Source organism: Rousettus aegyptiacus, unplaced genomic scaffold, assembly GCF_014176215.1.
Source record: "Rousettus aegyptiacus isolate mRouAeg1 unplaced genomic scaffold, mRouAeg1.p scaffold_m13_p_7, whole genome shotgun sequence".
NCBI lineage: Eukaryota > Metazoa > Chordata > Mammalia > Chiroptera > Pteropodidae > Rousettus > Rousettus aegyptiacus.
Window position 1 is genome coordinate 21,464,803 of NW_023416310.1, and position 20,497 is coordinate 21,485,299.

The 20,497-nt window shown below is 35.5% G+C and overlaps 1 protein-coding gene across 1 annotated transcript; it reads right to left on the reverse strand.

The window, feature by feature from the left end:
- Positions 1–5,964: 5,964 nt before the first annotated feature.
- On the reverse strand, positions 5,965–19,447 carry SULT6B1 (sulfotransferase family 6B member 1). The gene is made up of 7 exons (XM_016162502.2): positions 19,219–19,447; positions 18,216–18,328; positions 15,818–15,907; positions 13,055–13,181; positions 10,691–10,785; positions 7,711–7,867; positions 5,965–6,184 (listed from the first exon to the last, which is right to left on the reverse strand). The coding sequence occupies exons 1-7, from the start codon at positions 19,415–19,417 to the stop codon at positions 6,054–6,056; spliced, it is 912 nt and encodes a 303-aa protein (XP_016017988.2). The 5' UTR covers positions 19,418–19,447; the 3' UTR covers positions 5,965–6,053.
- Between the last annotated feature and the right edge of the window lie 1,050 nt (positions 19,448–20,497).

Sequence of the window (20,497 nt, forward strand, 5' to 3'; positions counted from 1 at the left end):
TGAAGATCCTGAAGCAATCATTCCCAAATGCCCCATCCCTACCTTATGCCTTCCATCCTAGAAGTAGAATCAGATGCTAGGATACCCTGAAAGGATACAGACAAGATCTGACCCAGAATAGATAGTTTACACAATAAAAGAATTGCAAGATTTTCCCCCCTGCCCCACCCCTGCCTCCTCTACCACCAGTGGAAACCCAAGAAACATGTATGGAGATGGTTCTAAAAGTGACAATAAAAAATGAACATAATTTAGATTATGTACTCAATGTGCTGGCTCCAGCAGCTGGGAATAGTTCTTAACAGTTTGTTCAGTTGGTTTACTACAATCTGGGCCCGAGGTTGGCTCATGTTAAATGAGGTTGTGATGTCAAGTAATACAAATGAAATTAAAAGTACTTTTGGAGTCAAGGACATTGGGATAGATTAATCATATGCAACCCATTCGTTCACTACCTAAACTTGCCTCCCACCAAGAAAACTTGAAGGATCCTCTTTCACCAGGCATTGAGAAATATATTGAAGATGGAAGCATCAGCATTCTTGAAAATTCTGTAATGGCCGATCACTCTTGGTGGGGAATTGTCGATGGGAGATACTGCCATTGAAAAAGCTCCCTGCTTTCCAAAAAGCTCCCAGAGTGGCAAAGGCCATGTGGCAACTAAAACCCCACCGAAAGGACAACAGGATTAGAGCAGAATCACAAAGTTATTTAGTGGTGATAAATTTATCCTGGCATTCCTAGGGCTGAAAAATATGGCAGTCCACAGCATGTAATTTGAGTAGATATCTAAGACCCTCTCAATTCTGCGATATCAACCCACATGTCTAAACTCATAGGTTCCCTGTGATGAGACACTGAGAAAGGAAAATTGAAGCACAATACGCTACTATTAATCAAAAGTGATTGATATATTACAACAGTCCGTTTGGGAGGTGGCCCTAAAGAGTAGGAGAAAGGAAATCTTTCCAGTGAGCAGAACTTTGAGCAGTATGTTGAGTTGTCACTTGGAAAAAGTGGCTTGGACTGAACCAGTGGCTAATAATTTAACTGGATATTCAGAGATTTGGAATAAAGATCAGAGAATTGGTGATAAGGGGCTCTGAGGAAAATGATGTGGGTGATCCACTTGGAAATGGACACAGAGTATGAGCATATTGGGTTCTCTTATGAATGCTCACCAAAGGCACCCACTTCTGAAGAGACTTTTGAGAAGTAGGTAGACCAGAAGACTTCTACAGATGTCAGCTTTTCCCTTAGCTACTTCAATGCTTGTTCAAAATGAATGAAGGGGCAGAAAGAATGGATAATATGTGTGAGTTCAACATGGAATTCTCATCAAATCTAATCTGGCTGCAGAGCAGCCAGCATGCCAACAGTGGAGACCAACTCTGAGCTCCCGGTGTGGATTACCACACTCTCCCAGCCAGCTTCTTGGTTACATGGGAGCCCTTCCATCAAGGCGTGGGAGCAACTTGCCATCTATTGAATAAAAATTTATTCCAGATATGGATGCGCTTTTCCTTCCTGCAGTGCTTCTGCCAGCGCCATCATTGTTGGACATTCTGAATACCTTGTTCACCATCATCATATCCCTCACTAAGAAACCCATTTTACAGAAAAGGTGTGAGACAGCACACTGATGACCATGGATTCAATTGTTTTATTATAAACCCCATCGTCAAAAAGCAGCTGGCCTTATAGGATGGTGGGATAGAGAATTGAAGACACAGTTACAGCTCAGATAGGAGACAACAGTTAGCACGATGGGTCTACTGTCTCCAGGTGCAGGATATATTCCAAACCAGGTGGCTATTTCTTCCACAGTCAGAATACACGAGACCAAGAAACAGAAGTAAAAGGGTATCTCCCAGAAGTAAACCATATCACACACTTAACAAAATAAGTGCTTCCTGCTCTTACGACGTTGGACTCTGTTTCCATTACTGAACCCAGGTCCTGGAACAGGAACTTGAATGTGCTCTGGATATTGCAGGCTTATCATACCATCAAGTCATTAAGAACACAAAGGGATTACTGAACTGGCTGGGCTGATTGACATGAATTGCCAAGAGGAAATCGTGATGCAGCCGCACAGGTTGAAGAAATACTCATGTTTCTTTAACCTAGGGGTTTCTCTAGGGTTGCTTCTAGTAATCCCGTCTTCAGTGAAAAATGTTAATGAAAATAAAGATGTCCACAGGCAGAACTGTTAAGGACTCAGATCCTTCAGGATTGTCGATTTATATCATCCTACTAGCTGGGGAGAATTCGGAGGGCAAAGGAAACAAATGAATAAGGAAGCTATAAACATCAACTATAGTCTCATGACTAGTTGCAGAATAAAGGACCATAGAAGCTATGCATGTTCTTTTCCTTGCTTTGTTATTGTATGTGTTAATGAACTTCTTTTAATTGCTTTTTCCTTTTATATGAGATTGATGGTGGTAGTTAATTTTATAAGTTAGTCTTAGAGTGTTTAAGGTGGGACTATGACTAAAATAGAAGAGGAAGAAACATCACATAGTAAAAGGTATAAAGATTTAAGGGACAGGATATCTGTATTTTCATTTGAAGAAAGGAAGGGCTTCATTAGGTGAGAATGTAATTGTGTTATTTGCTTGAAAGCTTTTCGGTAAAAGGAGTGGACTGTACTAGATATTGTTAATGTTTATTTAGCTTCCATTCTTATTCCCTCCTAAGTCTCCACATATCCTGGGTTTCAACATATAGAAGATTAAAATCACATTTTCCAGATTTTTAAGAAGCTACAGTTCTAGATATAATTCGAGTTCTGCCAATGACTGATAGCAGTGGTACAAGATAGAAAATGGAAGCGAGGATGGGGCCGTCCTTCTGGGGCAGGTTAGGCTGACAGCCTAGCTCCTGTGCTCAGGAGTGTTTGCATGATCTGGACTGCAGGTTCCCCTGTCAGTTCTCCAAGGATATGGGGCATCTGCGGTGGCAGCAGCGGTAGAGGCAGTGGCGGTGGCAAGGTCTTGAACTTTGGATGGCAGCTTCAGTGGAAGTCTCCTGATTTCCATTGCCTCCCTTTCAACAATTACATGTTAATTTCCTACTAAATCTTTTTGCTTGACATGCTTACAGTGGTTTCTGTTTCCTGTACTGAACAAGGAAAAACCTCCCTGAAAATGAAGCCTACACCAAGGGAATATAGTTGAGAAATGAAGATTAAGAATCATGTCCTTGTTTGAACCTTGGATCAAGTTTCACCTGAAGCCAACCCAATCCTAGACTGGTCAGTTATAAGAGCCCTCTCTTTCCTTTTCTTTCTACTGTAAACCACATTGTGTTTGATTTTCTGTTAATCACATCAAAAGTATGATCTGATATTCTAAAAACACACTGTTGGAAAAAAAGCCCATTCATTAATTTATTCAAAAAATGTTTACTGAATGCCTACTATGTGAAGCACTGTGCTAGAAGTACAATAATGGCCAAAACTAACACTCTGTCTTTAAGTGTTTATGTAGAAATTAGTTTCCTAAAGATAGAGTGTTTGTGGGAAAGGAGGCAACTTAGTGTTTGGGAAAGTGGATACATAGATATAGAGATACATAGATAGAAGCATCTTTGATAACTTTTGTTAATTTTCAATAAAGGCCTTACCTAATATATAATTCTCTGTGAATACCAATTTGATTATAGACCTATAGTCAATGCCACAGATCTATTTTTCAATTTTAACACATGGTGACATTTAGATCCAATGAATAACAATAAGCAAGTAATCAGATACAGATAAAAGAATCTTGCATCTATCAAGTATTTTTAATATTTTCTTACTAGCGAATGGAAAGTAACAATTGATGTTTGTTCCTGCATTGGGAAATTGCTGAGTAATGTGGTCTGAAATCAGGAAGTGTGAAGCCTCCAGCTTTGTTCTTTCTCAAGATTGCTTTGGTTATGCAGCATCTTTTGTAGTTCCATATTACTTTCAGGAGTTTTTCCTATGTCTATGAAATAACTATTAGGATTTTGATAGGGATTGCATTGAATCTATGAATCACTTTGGGTAGTACAGACATTTTAAAAATATGAATTCTTCCAATCCATGAACATGGGATATCTTTCCATTTATTTGGGTTCTTCAATTTTCATCAATGTCATAGTTTTAAGTGAAGAGATCTTTCACCTCCTTGGTTAAATTATCTCTGTTTTATTCCTTTTGTACCACTGTTACTGTAAATGAGACTTTTAAAAAAAAATTTCTCTTGCCGATAGTTTGTTATTAGTATGTAGAAATGCAACTGATTTTTTTATATTAATTTTATATCCTGCGACTTTACTGAATTAATTTATTCAGTGTTCAGGGGGATTTTTTTGTTGTTGTTGTTTGTTTGTTTTGTTTTTTTTGGTGGAGTCTATAGGGTTTTCAACACATAATATTATGTCATCTGCAAACAGATAATTTTACTTCTTCCTTTCTGATTTGAATGCCTTTGATTTCCTTTTCTTGCCTAATTGCTCTGGCAAAGACTTCCAGTATTAAGTTGAATAAAAGTGTAGAGAGTGAGCATCCTGTCTTTCCTGATGTTAGAGGAAAATCTTTAAGCTTTTGTTGAGTGTGTGACTTTTATCTTGTTGAGGTAAGGTTCTTCTGTATCTATTTTGTTTAGAGATTTATCATGAAAGGATGTTGAATTTTATCAAATGCTTTTTCTGCATCTAGTGAAATTATCATATGATTTTTATTCTTTATTTTGTTAACATGGTGTATTATACTTATCAATTTGCAGATGTTGAACCATCTTTGCATCCCTGGAATGAACCCCATTTGATCATTGTGTATGATTCTTTTAACGAGTGTCGAACTCATTTGCTAATATTTTGTTGAGGATTTTGGCCTCTGTGTTCATTAGGAATATTGGCCTATAATTTTCTTTTCTCGAAGTGTCCTTTTCTGGCTTTGGTATCAGGATAATGCTGGCCTTGTAAAGTGAGTTTGGAAATGCTCTCTTCTCTTCAATTTTTGGGAGTATTTTGAGGATTGCTGTTAATTTTGTACGTATTTGATAGAATTCATTAGTGAAGTCATCTGGTCTTGGACTTTTTGTTTTGGGGAGGTTTTTGATTACCAATTTGATCTCTTTACTAGTAATTGGCCTGTTCAGATTTCCTATTTTTTCATTATTCAGTCTTGGTAGGTTGTATGTTTCTTGAATTTTTTTCATTTCTTCTAGGTTATCTAATTTATCGGTATATCATTATTCATTGTAGTTTCTTATGGTACTTAGTATTTCTGTATTATCAGTTGTAATGTTTTCTCTTTCATTTGTAATTTTATTTTCTCGAGTCCTCTCTAGTTTGTAAATTTCTCACTATTTACAAATAATACCACAATAAAGATTTTCCTTCAAGTAGCTTATGCAAAACAGAGAGAGTTTCTCTAGAGTATATGCCTAGGTGTATAATTGCTGGATTGTAAGGTATATGAACATATAACTTTACCAAATTTTTTCCAAAATGTCAAAGAGTATACTTCTGTTCCCCTCTCCCATCCTTTGCACCACCATGATCATATATTTACTTCTGTATATATTATAAATCTCAAAATATAGTTATTACTTTTCCTGTTAATAGGTAATTATCTTTTAAAGAGATTTTTAAATGAGGAAAATATCTTATGTATACCCACATATTCACCATTTCTGGTACTCTTTATTCCTTTGTGTAGATTAAAATTTCTGGTACCATTTTCTTTTTGCCTATAGCACTCCTCTAATATTTCTTGTAGTGTAAATATGTTAGGGACTATTTATCACACTTTTTAAGTATATAAAGGTCTTTATTTTATCTTTATGTTTGATAGATGTTTTTTAATATCCCTTTTGTAGCTAAGTGTCCTTTCCTCAAGAGGAGAACAAAAAAGTTTGTGCTCAAAAACTTCAGATGTTATTATTATAACATTTGTGTTATTCATATCTAAATATTATTATCCTCATTTTATTATTTAATCAAATTATTATTTAATTATTTAAATTCAGTTACTAAAGAAAATAAAATATCCAGGCCTGATGAATTGACCAGAATCAAGCCTGGCAATGTGATTCATACTTCAGCCTTGCGCCCAGGGAAGTACCTGCTAAGCATTCTTTAAATTTTTCATCCATTTGCTGGTTCTGAGTTTCACTGAACAAATTTTTCCAATCACCAACTTCACCTACAACACACACACACACAAAAAATGGACCCAGATATCTGTTAGAATATTTCTTCTTGATTTTACCATTTTTCATGCAGTGTTGTTTCACTTTGAAATGTGAAAATGGACACGGGAAAAAATTAGACAGTCTTAAAAACTAATGTGATGTCTCTTGTAAAATTAGTAATAACCATGGGTGCTTCCCCTTCTGTGGTGTGGTAGGTAACGTGCCTTCTTTACCAAGAAAGGACCCTTGGCCTCAGTGATCTCTCATCTTCACCCTTCTCCCAACATCAGAGACCTAAAATTCTACTTTTTGAGAGCCATTGTTTTTTCTCTCTAAAGTCTTTTAAATACTTTAAATACGTCTTGAGAAGTTAACATTGTAACAGTAGGTTTGGGTAAAAACCTCAGATCCTAAAAATTTTGCAAAAAGTTATTATTTTGACTGGGATTAGGATATGTTTTTCTTATTTGCTTTTAAAAGTAAAGGAAGTTACTTCTTTCTTTAGAATATTTGATGATTTGGATTGAAATTATAAATTCCTTGTTGTATAGCCATTGAAATATATGTTTATGAAGCAGGTTTAATGACATGAAGAAGTGCTTAGAGATATGAATGGAATAAAATAAAACACAAAACTGTGTTCATAAGTGTCATAAACTACATAAAACATCACAGAATAAAGCTGGAAGAAATATGCCATAAAGTTACATTGGGCACTGGTGTGAGAAATGTAGCTTTGCGACAATGACAAATTAATATCCCTGAGCTTTGGTGCCCACATTTCTAAAATTAAGGATTTAATGTCTTTTTTTGGTATAAAATTAAAGCCTAGCAAAGGGTATAACACATGATAGGTGCCTGATAAATGACAGCTGTTATTATATATGCCTCCTCTAAATCGTTGTATTTTTGTTATATAAGCAACAAATAGAAAATAAAACTAGCAATCCCTAAGCTATATTATTATAAATTTCCATAAGAAATTAAAATGCTTCAATGAAATTTAGTAAAATCATCAGTGCCAGAGACACCTATCCAATAATATTGCCTATCCAATATTCATTTTCTTCATCTTCCTAACTAACACAACTCTGATTTTAATTGGGTGATAATGTACCCGCCTGAAAAAAAAATCACATTTTCTGGCTAACAGCACAGTGAGAGGTGACCAATAATATATAAAAAATCATGGAGTGAAGCCTCCTGCAAAGAGTTCTTAAGAGGGGGCTTACTCAGCTAAAATACATGATTCTGTCTCTTACCTTTCTCTTTTTATTTGAATAAAATAATATTTTAATTTTAATGTAATGCCGGAGCTCTCGCTGCTCTCTTGTTATCACCAGGTGACAAGCAGAGAGGGAGAAGGAACTTAGTAGTCTAAAAGATGTTGTGGAGCTACCAGTTCCAGCTCTGAACAGTGCCTGGACTTCTTGTTGAGGGAAAGAGAAAGAAAACCCTGTCTTATTTAAGATAGAGTTCTGTGGAGTGCCTGTTACATGCAAATTAACGGATGTCCTAGAATCCAATGCAACTTTACCTTTGCGGAACAGGAATGGGCCAATAGCCCCGTGTGTTTCCTGGGACTTTGCTCGCATTGCTTGGAAGGTGCTGTGAGCCGAGATGGTTTGAATCTGCTCTCCAGTTAGAGAGAATCCAAAGAACTCAGCAATTTGTTTTATTCCAGTGGCCAGATTCTGAAAATAAAATTTTAAAGGATAAACCTCTTTCTATGAGAATTGTGTCCTGAGCAAAGATAGGCTTCTTAAACAGAATGGATTGACTAAGCCCAGCAATCTAATCATGTTTCTCCCTCTTTAGATTTACTTTAATATCTCTATGTAAACAGTCGAGATATCCTTATAAGATATTCTCTATCAGTCTTATTTTGTAGTTTTAGTTTATGATTCTTGTTATTTAGGATATAAATGACAGTAATCATTAATTAATAGATTATAATTTTATCTAACATGATAGTCATTTATTTTTTTTAAAAAGTATCTGTCAGAGGAAATTAATGAATTTGTATGTGCTCATTTGAATTCTGTTTTCTCCTGAATCCTATTTATAGCTAGTTTAATTCCATCAAGAAAGTCTAATTCTTAAAATCATAGATATTAGAAGGGACTTGAAATGTATCTTGTCTACATACCCTTGCAAATCATGAACATCCCCCCCACCCCACCACCAGTGTCCCTGATCAATGGAGATTTTATTTATTTGTTCGTTTATTTGTTTATTTTTAAAATTTTATTTATGCCTACATTCAGTCTTCCTAAGTGAACTTCCATCCAAGTACTAACCAGGCCTGACCCTGCTTCGCTTCCAAGATCAGATGAGATTGGGCAAGTTCAGGGTGGCATGGCCTTAGACTCAGTGGAGATTTATAAAGCTTCTAGAAGTTTCTTAAACTCTATTCAACAGAACACTAACATACTTCAAGATGGTGATAGATTTTTCATAAAAAAAAAAAATTGAGAGTAAAGAGCTGAGGTTAAACAAAGGTAAGCCTTTTTTTTTTTTTTCCTACAGGATCTTGCAGTCGTTAGTAGGCCAATATGCAATGTGAATTTCCCGATGGAGAAGGTTATCTAATACAGAAGTTCCCAAATCAATTTGCACAAGCAACTCCATTCCAACCCCCAAGAAAGAAGTATTAGAATCAGGGGCACTCTGGCATTCTACAGAGGACAAGTTTTAGAAACATTATTTTAAACCAGAGGGAGAAAACACTAAATTAGTACATTCTTTCATGTTACATAAATGCATCCTATAAACAGAAGAAATGGATTAAATTATACTTTCTTTTGATAAGACAGGAGAGACTCGTATTAAAAAATGCAGTGTAGTTAGAGAGTATTTTACACACTCCTTTCTCTTTAACATACTTTCTTCACTGGGGTCCAGGGCTATGGTTTTCCTCATACCTCCTACCTTAATCTTTCTAAGTCTCCTTTGCTGATTCCTCCTCTTTCCCCCAAACTCTTTATATTAGAGGTCTCTGTCCATATACTTACAGACATAGGTATACAATCTCATGGTTTTAAATGCTGTCTATGCGCCAGTGATTTGCAGATTTATGTCTACACCCCAGAGCTTTCTCTGCATTCAATACTTTTATATCCAACTGCATACTTGATCTCTCCATTTGGATGACTAATTAACATCTCAAACTTAGCATGTCCGAAAACCAAACCCTGGTCTTCCCCACAATCCCGCTTCAACTGTTGCCATCTCCTACTCAAATGATAGCAACCCAATCCTCCCCGTTGGTTAGGTCAATAATATTGCAGTCCATTTTGACTTCTCTTTTTTTCTTGCTACTCTTACCCCATCCTATTGGCCCAAATCCTATTGGCCCTTCTTTCAATATATACCCAGAATTCAACCACTTCTCATCACCTCCACAGCTTCCTCTGATCTGAGCCACCATCTCCCCTTGCTTGGACTACTGCAGTAGCCTCTTTACAGTTTTCCTTGCACTATCTTGCTCCTCCTCAGTCTGTTCTCACACACCAGCCAGAATGATTCATTCTATTAAAAAGACACCAAGGCATACTGCTGTTTTTCTTGAATCTTACAATGACTTCCCATTTCACTCAGAGCGGAAGCCAAAGTAATTTCAATGACTTGCTATGCCATCCTTCATACTCTGCATCATTTCATTCCCTTTGCTCTGTTCTCATTGGTTAGTCTCGCCTGGTTCACATCTACTGACTCAGCCATATCTACGTCCTTCCTGTCCTTTAATCACACTGAGAACTACTACCTCAAGGCCTTTGCTCCGGTTGATTCTCTCTGCCTGGAAAGCTATTACCTTGGCTCACTTTCTCACCCCTCTCAAAGCTTTGCTCACATCTCATCTTTTCTATGAAGTTTCCTCTTACCATCCTATTTTATACTGGAATTTGTCCAGCATCCCAATCCTCCAACCCCTGGCATTTCCAGTTTTCCTTAATCAGCTATGCCATTTCTTTTAATCACTTATTACAAACATTTTAATTGTATTATGTTTACTAGTTATCATTCTGTCTCTCTGCCTTCTCCAGTTAACATGTAAGCTTCTCCAGAGCATTGATCTTTGACTGTTCTGTTCACTGATATATCTGTCACAAGTGCCTAGAGCAATGCCAAGCAATCACTCACTAAATGTTTGTGAATAAACAATTTTTAAAAATATGGAAAAATCAATTCGCAGCCAAATTCATGTTCAATTAATTGTCAATTGATACGTACCTATTGTTTTTCACATACTTAATTTGAACCATCTATTATAAAGAAAAAATAAGCAGCCACTATTAGTAGTAAGTTGCTAAGTATTATTTCTGTTAAATAAACAAGTTAAACATTTATGCATTGTTTTTTTGTTTCCTAGCACTAGCACTATACCACATATCTGGAATATTCTTTTTTTCAACTGAATATAATATGTGTTCATATACCCAGACATTTTGAGTGAGTGCTCTATGTTGTAGTTTATCATAAATCTTGCTGTAGAATATCAATAATCATAATCTTACCTTTTTCAGATCTTCATATAATATGAACTTAACATTTTCATCATCAAGGTGTTTGCTCCAGTTAATTGCAAAATCAAAATAGCTTCCCCAAGAAACTAAAAGTACAAAAGGAAAAAAACTTCTTAAAGAATGTTAAATAACTGAGTTTAAAATGATAAATGGTTGATTTATGCTCTAAAATATAAACTATATATGTATGAGCTCCAAAAGAATTGGCATCAGCCTGTCCTGTTCAGATTTCTATTCATCTTATCTTTATAAATAACACTACTAAGCAAGTTATAAAAATGGTTTGATAAAAACTATCAGACATTCACGAATATTTAGGTGAATAAAATAATTCAGAAATAATGAATAATACAAAATATTGATAGAGATAATGCCAGAAAGAAATGATGTTATGTAGACCAGCATTGTCCCATAGAAATTTAATAGAAGACATATCTGTAATTTAAAATTTTCTAGTAGCCATATCAAGAAAAGCAAAAAGAAATAGGTGAAATTAATTTAAGTATTTTGTTCAACCCAATAGATCCAAAAATATTATTTCAGCATGTAGTTAACATAAAAATTATTAACAAGCCATTACATTTTATTTTTATATTCTAAGTCTTCAAAAGCCAGGGATATTTTGCACTTACAGAGAATCTCAATTTGAATGCTAAGTTTTTATCAGAAATACTTATGTGTGTTTAGACTTCCTAAAACTTATAGTTAGAAAAGTAGACTCACACACTTAACTTGTACCAAACTTAGTTAAAAGTGTCTAATAAATGGATTAAGTACATGTTTTTTCATTTAAATTTAATTAAAATAAAATTTTAAAAAACTCCTCAATTGCACTAGTCACATTTCAGGTGCTCAGTTCCCACAAGTGGTTACTGGCTATCACACTGGACAGTGCAGATCTAGACATTGATCAGCTATGCTGCTTACTAACTGTGCAACTTTGAGCAACTCCCCAAATCTCTTCTGGCCTTAGTTTCCTCATCCGTAAAATGGGGTGCTAGGGATAGCATGTAGTGTCTGGCATGCAGTAACTGCTCAGTAAATGGTAGCCATTTTATTCTATCTAACATTAATTGCTAATTTATCATAAGAAGTGGTGAACCCCAAACCAAGTCTTCTCATTCCAAATCCTACATATTTCCAGTGTCTTCAGCTGCCTCCATAAGTTGAATTTAACAAATTCTTAAGGCAGAAACTCCATCCAAGTTATCACCACCATATCTTATCATTATCAATTAAATTAGGTTAGTGATGGATAGGGCAACAAAGATGTCCTAAAACAGATTGTCCCAATTGTGACAGGTTTCTCATCACTGAATGTTTTCTTGTATTATTAGTGGTGTTATGTTTCAGACTTGCCTCAACTGTCTTAGTGAATGGTTACCAGACAAACCAAAGCTTTCCTAAGGGTGCTTCATAAGCACCTTCTATGCACTTTCTTTTTTCTCCTACATCCCAATTCAATATTTATTTATTTGTTAAGGAGCGAGTACTGTGTCCATGCATGTGAGGTGGTATGATATTGCTGTGCTTATCACCGTTAAGAATGGTCCTCTTAGAGGAAGCTGGCAAAAGCTTTTCCTCTAGGTTAATCTGGCCTAAATTCTTCCTTCTATTACACTGTAAAGACTCAACAGAGCCACCAGTAAAAGGAGGCATCTATTCTCTGGCCACTATACCCATGGATGTAGAGTCACTGCCACTTACAAGCAGTGAGACCATTGACAAGTGATTCAACTTTTTAAAAATTAGTTTCCTCATCTGTGTCAATGGAGCTAATACTGCCTTACTCATAGCTTGTTATGGTCTTAAATAAAACCATGCATGTACAACACCTGGGATAGCACCTGGAGTATTAATAGGCTCTTATAAAATTGTAGTTATCAATAACCAGAACTAAAACATCAACATGGTCTGGCAAACAAATATCATAGGTGTGGCTGCTCAGTGTCATGGTTCTTTCTTTTTTTCTTTCTTTCTTTCTTTCTTTCTTTCTTTCTTTCTTTCTTTCTTTCTTTCTTTCTTTCTTTCATTAATTATTGTGTTATATGGAGACTATGGGAAATTAACTAAAAATGCTTTTCTACATGACTGTGTTATATGCCTCTTTGTTCCATGTCTGTACTATGGTCACTTGATACTCACAGTCAACATATAAATTGTCTAAATTATTTTTAAAAACAGTAATGTATTGTTCGATGCGCAGAACTAGTGATGCAATAAAACTTAATTGAAAAGCAACTTTTGGATTCCTGGATCTGCCCTAATCTTTCTTCTTTACCCTAAAACATATTTGAATTTTGGTATTTATGTCATCATCTGTTGAAGGAAGAATCCTTTTACCAACAGCCATACCTTGTCCTTTCATGAACTGACTGAAGAATTCATCCCAAGAACCATAGCTTGGAATATTGGGAACATCATTGTGGAAATGGAAAAATGATACTGCTGTATCTTTAGGATTTCGAAATATCACCAATATCTGGGGAGAGAAAACTAAGTTAATTTATTGAGGTCTATGTTTTGAACTTTGGAAAAGTAAAAAGGTGAGCAATATTATGTGTCTTATATGCTATATAATTTTGTTAATATATAAAGAATGACAAATTGAGGTACAGGAGGTGGCTTATGGGGGAACTCTGGGAAAAGGGGAGTAAACAGGAAGAAAAAGAAGATTGATGTTATAGGAGAGGACTTTTGCTAACGAGTTTAGACAGTAAAAAAGGCATATGTAGAAGATATTAAAAAGAAATAAAGAGCAAGCTCACAATTGCATGGTCTGAAAGGTTAAACCCCCAAATAAAGTAAAAAATGCAAAATAATGTTAAGGACAATGAAAATAATGTTTAGAGTTTGGTGGGAGATCAAGGAATGGCTGACCCACTGTCGGGGCCTGAGGCGTGAGGGGTGATGTAGATGAAGCAAAACCTGTGACTTCTGTTATGCCGAGATCTTCTCTGATAAGGAATTGACTCATTCTTTTAAATAAAAAGTGTGAAATAAACATTGTAAAGAGTAAACCCAAGGGAACAAAAAGATTGCAGGAGGACCATCTGGCAGCCCCAAGTGAGGTTCAGTCCTCTGGCCTGACGATTTCCATTTTAAATACTGAGGAAATGGTAAAATAAAGTAGCGAGCACTGTCATTAGCTGCTGAAGAATCTGAGATAACACACAAGAGGTTCCAAAGATGAGAAGCTGGCAGAAGCCATTTTAGTTTTGGAAAGGATGATGGTGTGGGTTTTGCAAAGTACAGATTCATGACCCTGACCTCCATTTGGGGGAAGTTTTTAGAACTGACTAAATAGGTGCTTTTAGCCGACATAAAAGAGGAAGAAGTAACCACCAGGGAGTAGCATGGTGGTTACGAACAAGTTGCTGCAAACACCAAGTTTTTCTTGGACATGGTTTCTATATTAGTAGATATATTGCTTATGATTTCTTCTACAAAATGAAGACAGTAAGCCAGAAGAAGCAATTATACATATAAAATTCATGTGCAAAAGAGGCTAAATAATAAATTAATGTAAACGTGCCTAGAAGTTTTTAGTGGCATTTCTACTGTCTTGACTAGACCATCATCGACATTTTAATATGTGATTTAGGTAAAGATACAGAAGCAATATTTATCAAATTTGTAGATGACGCAAAACTGAGAGGGAATCAGGATCTCAAAACACTTTGTCATTCTGAAGAAATAACTAATACTAACAGGATACAATTAAATGGAGACAAAGCTGGAGTCTATATCTTTTGTTCAGATCTAAAAAGCACCTCCACCGGAAATTCAAATATAGCACATACTTGTCTCTTGAGGATGTTATATATATTTGTGGCTTTGACTACCACTCATTAGTCATCCTGGCTTGTAGCAGTTTATAGTTTTACAGGGACATAAAGGCGAATGGCGAGGGCCAGCTGCAGTGTGGACCCATTCCCAGCATCAATCTTTTACCTTGGTTCTGTCGCTCTTTTCTTCCCCTTGTATTTGTATGAAAGTGAAACTCTGTTTCACTCCAAATCGAAATGCTTTATAAATTACTTTAGCTTTGTTTCTTATGGAATAATTAAGTGGAAAAAGTCACCTAGATTTGTGATTATATTTACCTACATTAAACTGGAGAAATTATATGTTAAAGTTGTATTTTTGATTTGGAGATTCTCAACATGAAGACTGTTTAACAGAGTTGTTCAAAGCTGGTGTACTCAATAGAGTTGCTCAGTTGTAGTCCAGAGTAGTCCAGAGAGCTGCTTAGTGGAAGCTATGCACCTAATGGAGGTTGGAGTGTACACCTGTTTAGGTATTTCCCAATTCTAAGCTCCTAGGATTCTTGTATCATGGCTACTAGCCATTAATTCTAAGCCTCTACTTCCCTAGTGATTTCTTTCCAACTCTTCCTTTCCTCTTCCATTTCCCCTCCTTCCTCTTACCATTGCAGTTATCTTAGCTGGTTTCCTCCTTCCTCTTCCTTTGTACTATCCTCTCACTCTTATTTGTGGCATTCAAGAGTTTAAATACCTATTTTAATTAAATCTAATCTTTGTTCCTGAGACACACAAAAGTGCACCTACAAAGAAATAAGGATTGGAGGGGAGACCAGGTGAAAACAAAAAGAATTGGATAAACATTAATAATTGTGAGAATAGATCATACTGATTAATGAAACGAGATTTTTAAACAAATAAGACTTGCCAAAGCACCTTTAGTTATTTATGCATGATGTGAACTTTGCTATTACATGTTACATTCAGAAATAAAATAGTTTCGGATTTCAGGTAAATAGTGCTTACCAGATGGAACCAAAAGAACATTTTGTGCTCATTTTCCTAGGTTGTATTATTTTGATCAATACTCTAAACATCCTAGTGGAATTCTGAAGTCTCTTCACTATAAAACAGATTTTAAAATATGTATGATTTATATCCTAGCTGAAAATGCTTTAGATCTAAATATAACTATAGCAAATATACCTGAAGAAACAAGCAAAGAAATACTAAAATTTCACACTTTATTTATAAAAATTCTATGATGAGGAGCAAATTCATCATGTAGCTCAGAATATCAATATCTATACATCTAAAAACTTCAAATCAAAATACCAGTAGGAAGGGCACTCACCTTGACTTTATTTTTGAAGATGGACCCAGGTAATTTGTCATAATGGAGGTGAGTTGCCAAGATCCTTGGTGATGGAAACTGTTTCATTCTCTTAAAAATAAAGTAAGGTAAGGTGAAAGTGTGTGTATGTGTGTGTGTGTGTGTGTGCGTGTGTGTGTGTGTATGTGTCTGTGTGTGTGTGTGTAGTGAATTACTCATAAGTTTAGTATCCAAACGGTAGTTTTAAGCATTAGTATTGTGGTGTCTTCTCTTCCTCCTCTAATTTTTCTTTACTCCTATTTTATTACTTTGTGGAGTTGAGGAATAGAGAATCATAAATGAATAATTAATTAAAGTCTTCCTTTTGATCTTCCTTGTTGGATCCTGCTTACTATTTCTTTTTGTTCTTTGGGGAGAAATTTACCTTTTACCACAATCATAGCAAATTCATTTTGTTCAAGACAGCTCATAATCTGAAATCCACTCTTACACTTAATTTAGATTTTTTTTTATATTCAAGGTCTTTAACAAAAATATTCAAGTCTTTCCACACTTCCACCAAATCCATTTTTAACACCTAGATCTTTTTTTTTTTTTTTTGCCAAGAAGATTCCATGTAATCAAATATCCCAATAGCCTGAAAGTGCATAGTCACTTAAATATCTGAGAAATATTTTATGAGAGAAATTCTTGTCAGTATGACTCAGTGATTGATTCTGTTTCTGTTTTTTTTTTTTCCTCTAATTTACTTGAACCGATAATTTAAAAAATGAAGTTACTAGTTTAATCTGTAAAGGTTAAAGGTATCATCTTAAAATCATACCTTTAGTATTTGGTAGGTGGGGTGCTAAGGCTTCAAGTGTTTGTTTCCACTTGTAGAGGTCACTCACTGCTTGGTGACATCACTTCAAGTGATAAAATGATCTTTAGATATTTATGGCTAATTGTTTTGTAAAAGATTAGTGGAGATCCTAACTCAAGTAAAGGGGCACAAAATGAGGTTTAAAAACATTTTAAATCAATGATATGGGTCCAAGTGGTGATTAGTAGTCAATACTAGATTTACATGAAATTACACTTTTTAGATTTGGACATATTTTACATTCACTCACAATAATCTTCTCGGGTTGATATTGTAACCCCCATTTTAGAGATTAACAATAAGCTTTGAGGTTTTAGGTGCTTTGTGCAAAAATCACACAGATGGTAATTTTCAGATTAGGTTATAGAGTACTTTTTTCTACTAAACTGCACAGCCAAAAATCACATAAAGACGTGATTTCCTAAAAGGATTATAAAAATATCCAAAGGAAAAATGGGAGTTAAGTGTAACAAAGCTAGAGAAACATATAATATCTTCACGAAAATGTGTGACACGGCCAAACTATAACAATGTAAAAACTAGATATAACTATATTTTGTTTAAAAATATAGTGTATTTTAGAAAAGTTTAAAGTATATAACTCTTACGTGGAGCTCATTCTCTCACTGATTTCCATTTTAAAACAAAAGGCACATTGCATAGGAAAATGTTTTTGTTCTAGATATGATGAAATTACAATTAAAATACAAAAAAAAAGTCTTTAAAATACCTGAAGAAGAAAAAAAAAAACCTTTTCTGATACATTACAGATATTCAAAACCTGAAATACCATACTGAGTTAAAACATTTTCTAGAAACCTTGGAGCTAGGATGATGTCTCACTCACTTTTGCAGAACATTTTAATGTTAATTTAGGTGTTTCTAGAAGACTTCCTTGATTTTAAATATCATCTGGACCTTTTTACTAAAGCTTGAAATTCTCTTAACTAGAAGTACAACTTTTAATTGCATAATTAGAGCTAAGATTTAGAATGCAGGGACCTAAAGATAGAAGTGATGCCTTGCTTTACATTGACAGTAAAGTTCCTGGTGAAATAGAAACCCAGATGAGGAACAGGATTACTAGGTTTTCCATGATGTAAAAGTGTTTTCAAGAGCTTGGGTGGTTAAGCTTAGAGTCAAGTTTTGACATGTCAAAATCATGATCAGGAAGAAAAATTCTACCTAGTGTCCGAAAGTAATATCACAGGAAATTTCCTACTTATAAATGGTTTGTGTTACAAAGTTTAGTTCGAGGTCATGTCTTTGGAAATTAAAATAGACTTTCCTGGAAACTATTGTATAAATAATGTAAAAATTTACAAGCCATAATACCAGCCCTATTTCAATCATAAGAGAAACCTGTTTATCTCAGTGATGGGTAACAAATCAGGCAAATACAATAATAATGGTTATATTGGTAAGGTGAGTAATAACAGGTAAGATAACCTGTGATGCACAATGTAACACATTTTTAAAAGAGAAGTTGAAAAGCTGGACGATGATAGATAGCATCGTTTTTAAAGGTAAGGCTAAACTCTCAGGTTTTATACTAACCTGATATTTTTCTGGGTCCCCACATTCAAGAACTGGGAATTCTGAATATTCATACTTTTTTTTGGAATCAGCAGATATTAATTCACTAATGATGTGGACAATCCAATTTGAACCTGTAAGAAAAACCAGACAAAGTTCATTAAGGAGTCTTAATGTAGCAAAGGCATATTACTTTATTGTATATGTCATAAAAATTAAAATCTGCTGCCATTCCCTGAAGTGCATAGCTGGTTCTCCTGCTTTTAACAGAACCTGGGCTTGGAAAGAAACAAAGGTTTGTAGAAAACAGTATTTACTTGCATTCATATAAAATTCTACTTATCTTATTTCTCAGATTTCTCCTTTAACAAGAGACAGTGCTTCATTTTGAATCTAGAATATGTTCCTTATAGAAAAATGTTATGCTATGGCAAGGAATGTTTATTATATATCATATGTTTTTTACCTTAAATTAATAAATATTTTGAATAGGAGTATATAATTTTATTTTATAAAAACCCAACATCGGTTAAGAGAAAGAAAAATATTAAATCAGGTCGGCTTTAATAAATACTTAGAGATGAAATAACGGTTTGAAAAAATAAAAAGTTGATTGTGTAAAATAGGATAATTTAGATTCTTAATGTTTTATCTTCCAGCGATGAACGGCCCTTGTAAAACTGGTTTGAGAAACTGGAGGACTGATGCTCTTTCCTGAAAAATAATCTATGGCATGGCAACTGGACTTTCCTGCATTCATGTTTCTTTTTGCCAGCCCCTCCATGCATCGGCCATCACGTTCGTTTCACACAGACTTCCTTTTCAGACATTGGAGTTTCTAAATCTAGCAGTTCTAGTTACTGATTTTACAACCTATTTTCTTACCCATCTGGGTCATCCTCCTCCCTGATTGATAGCTGACTTCCTGCAGAGACGAATGGCCTTCCTCCCACCTTTGCCTTGCACCCTGCCCAACCTACTCACTATAAAAAAGTGCCTTTGTAGCACATGAGTTGGTATTTACCACATTTTGGATAAGATGCAAGCACTATGTCATCACTTCTGGCTTCGAAGGTGTCCAAGGCTTGGAAAGTTTCTGAGGTACACATGGTGACTGGGTAAGGAATCCCCTGATAGGTGAAAAACAAGCGCGAAAGTGCCGTTTCTTTTGATTTTTCCAAAGCTTCATCAATGTAGTCAATTAATTTGGACTTATCAGCCATGCTGGCTCCCTGCTAATGAATCTGCTCTGTGATTGTCTAGGGCCAGTGATGGCTTTTAATGGCACTTTCAGGAGGTGGAACAAAGGGCTCCTCCAGTCACATGAGAAAGAAAGAAATTTTGTCATCCACCCCCCAGCCCAAATCTTTCTGAATCCCCACTCTGACAAAAGGCAAACCACAGGTGCAAAACAAGCTGAAGCCAGGGAATAGTATCCCAAGGGTTGATTATATTACCATTATAGGGAACCCTCCCAAGTAAGAATGGAATCTCTTAATAGACAATAATAGATATTAAATATCTAACAAACGGTTATTTAATTGAATCAGGTATACGATTTTCTTATTAGCCAAAAGCAATTCACAGAATGAAACTTCAGCTCTCTCCTCGTTTGATAGCTTTGCACATATATCCTACATGGTGTGTCAAGGAAGCAATGGGATGGAGAGGTAATTTAGAGGTGTGGAAAAGAGGCTATGATTTGGAGGCAATCCCAGGCACCAGGCTCACACCTGTCATTTACTGTCTCAATAGATTTAGAAATCTGAAGACATGAGTTTGAATCATGGCTCTACCACTTACTAATTGTATTATTTTCAGCTCATAATACACCTTCAAAAGTCTACATGTAAAATGGGGATAATGATAGCTGCTCTTCCTGACCTACTTAACAGTAGAGTTATGTGGTTCATAGAAAGGACATGGCTTGTCAAGGGGAACACACAATCCTCTGGTATCTCCTGTCTTCTGAGCTTATTCCCTGCTGGTCAAGGTCTCTAGAGTGAGATGCCCACTCTCTGGGATGTGGTCTTTCCCCAGCAGCCACTCCCTTCTTTTTCCATTGGATAAATTGGGCTATAATTCTCACCTGCTTTGCAGCTTGGTGTGACTGTGGGTCTAGTGAGAGGTGAGTAAAAGTACTGTGTGCAGCTTCCTGGTCATGTCCTTGACATAGGAAGTTATATTGTTCTCTAATTGTTTATCCCCTTTCACATACCTTGAGGACAGACATGATGCTGGCTGGCCAGACTTGTGAATTCAGAGAAAAACAACTTTCCAGGGGATGGTCAACCCAGATAGGG

Bases quoted from the DNA above. Each gene is read 5' to 3' on its own strand.
- SULT6B1 (XM_016162502.2), bottom strand. From the start codon at position 19,417: ATGGCTGATAAGTCCAAATTAATTGACTACATTGATGAAGCTTTGGAA. The intron at 7,868-10,690 runs GTAAGATTATGA...TTTTATTTTCAG, and splicing joins TATATGAAGATCTGAAAAAG to AATCTGGCCACTGGAATAAA. The intron at 6,185-7,710 runs GTAAAGTTGCAT...TGTGTGTTGTAG, and splicing joins CCCATTCCTGTTCCGCAAAG to GTGAAGTTGGTGATTGGAAA.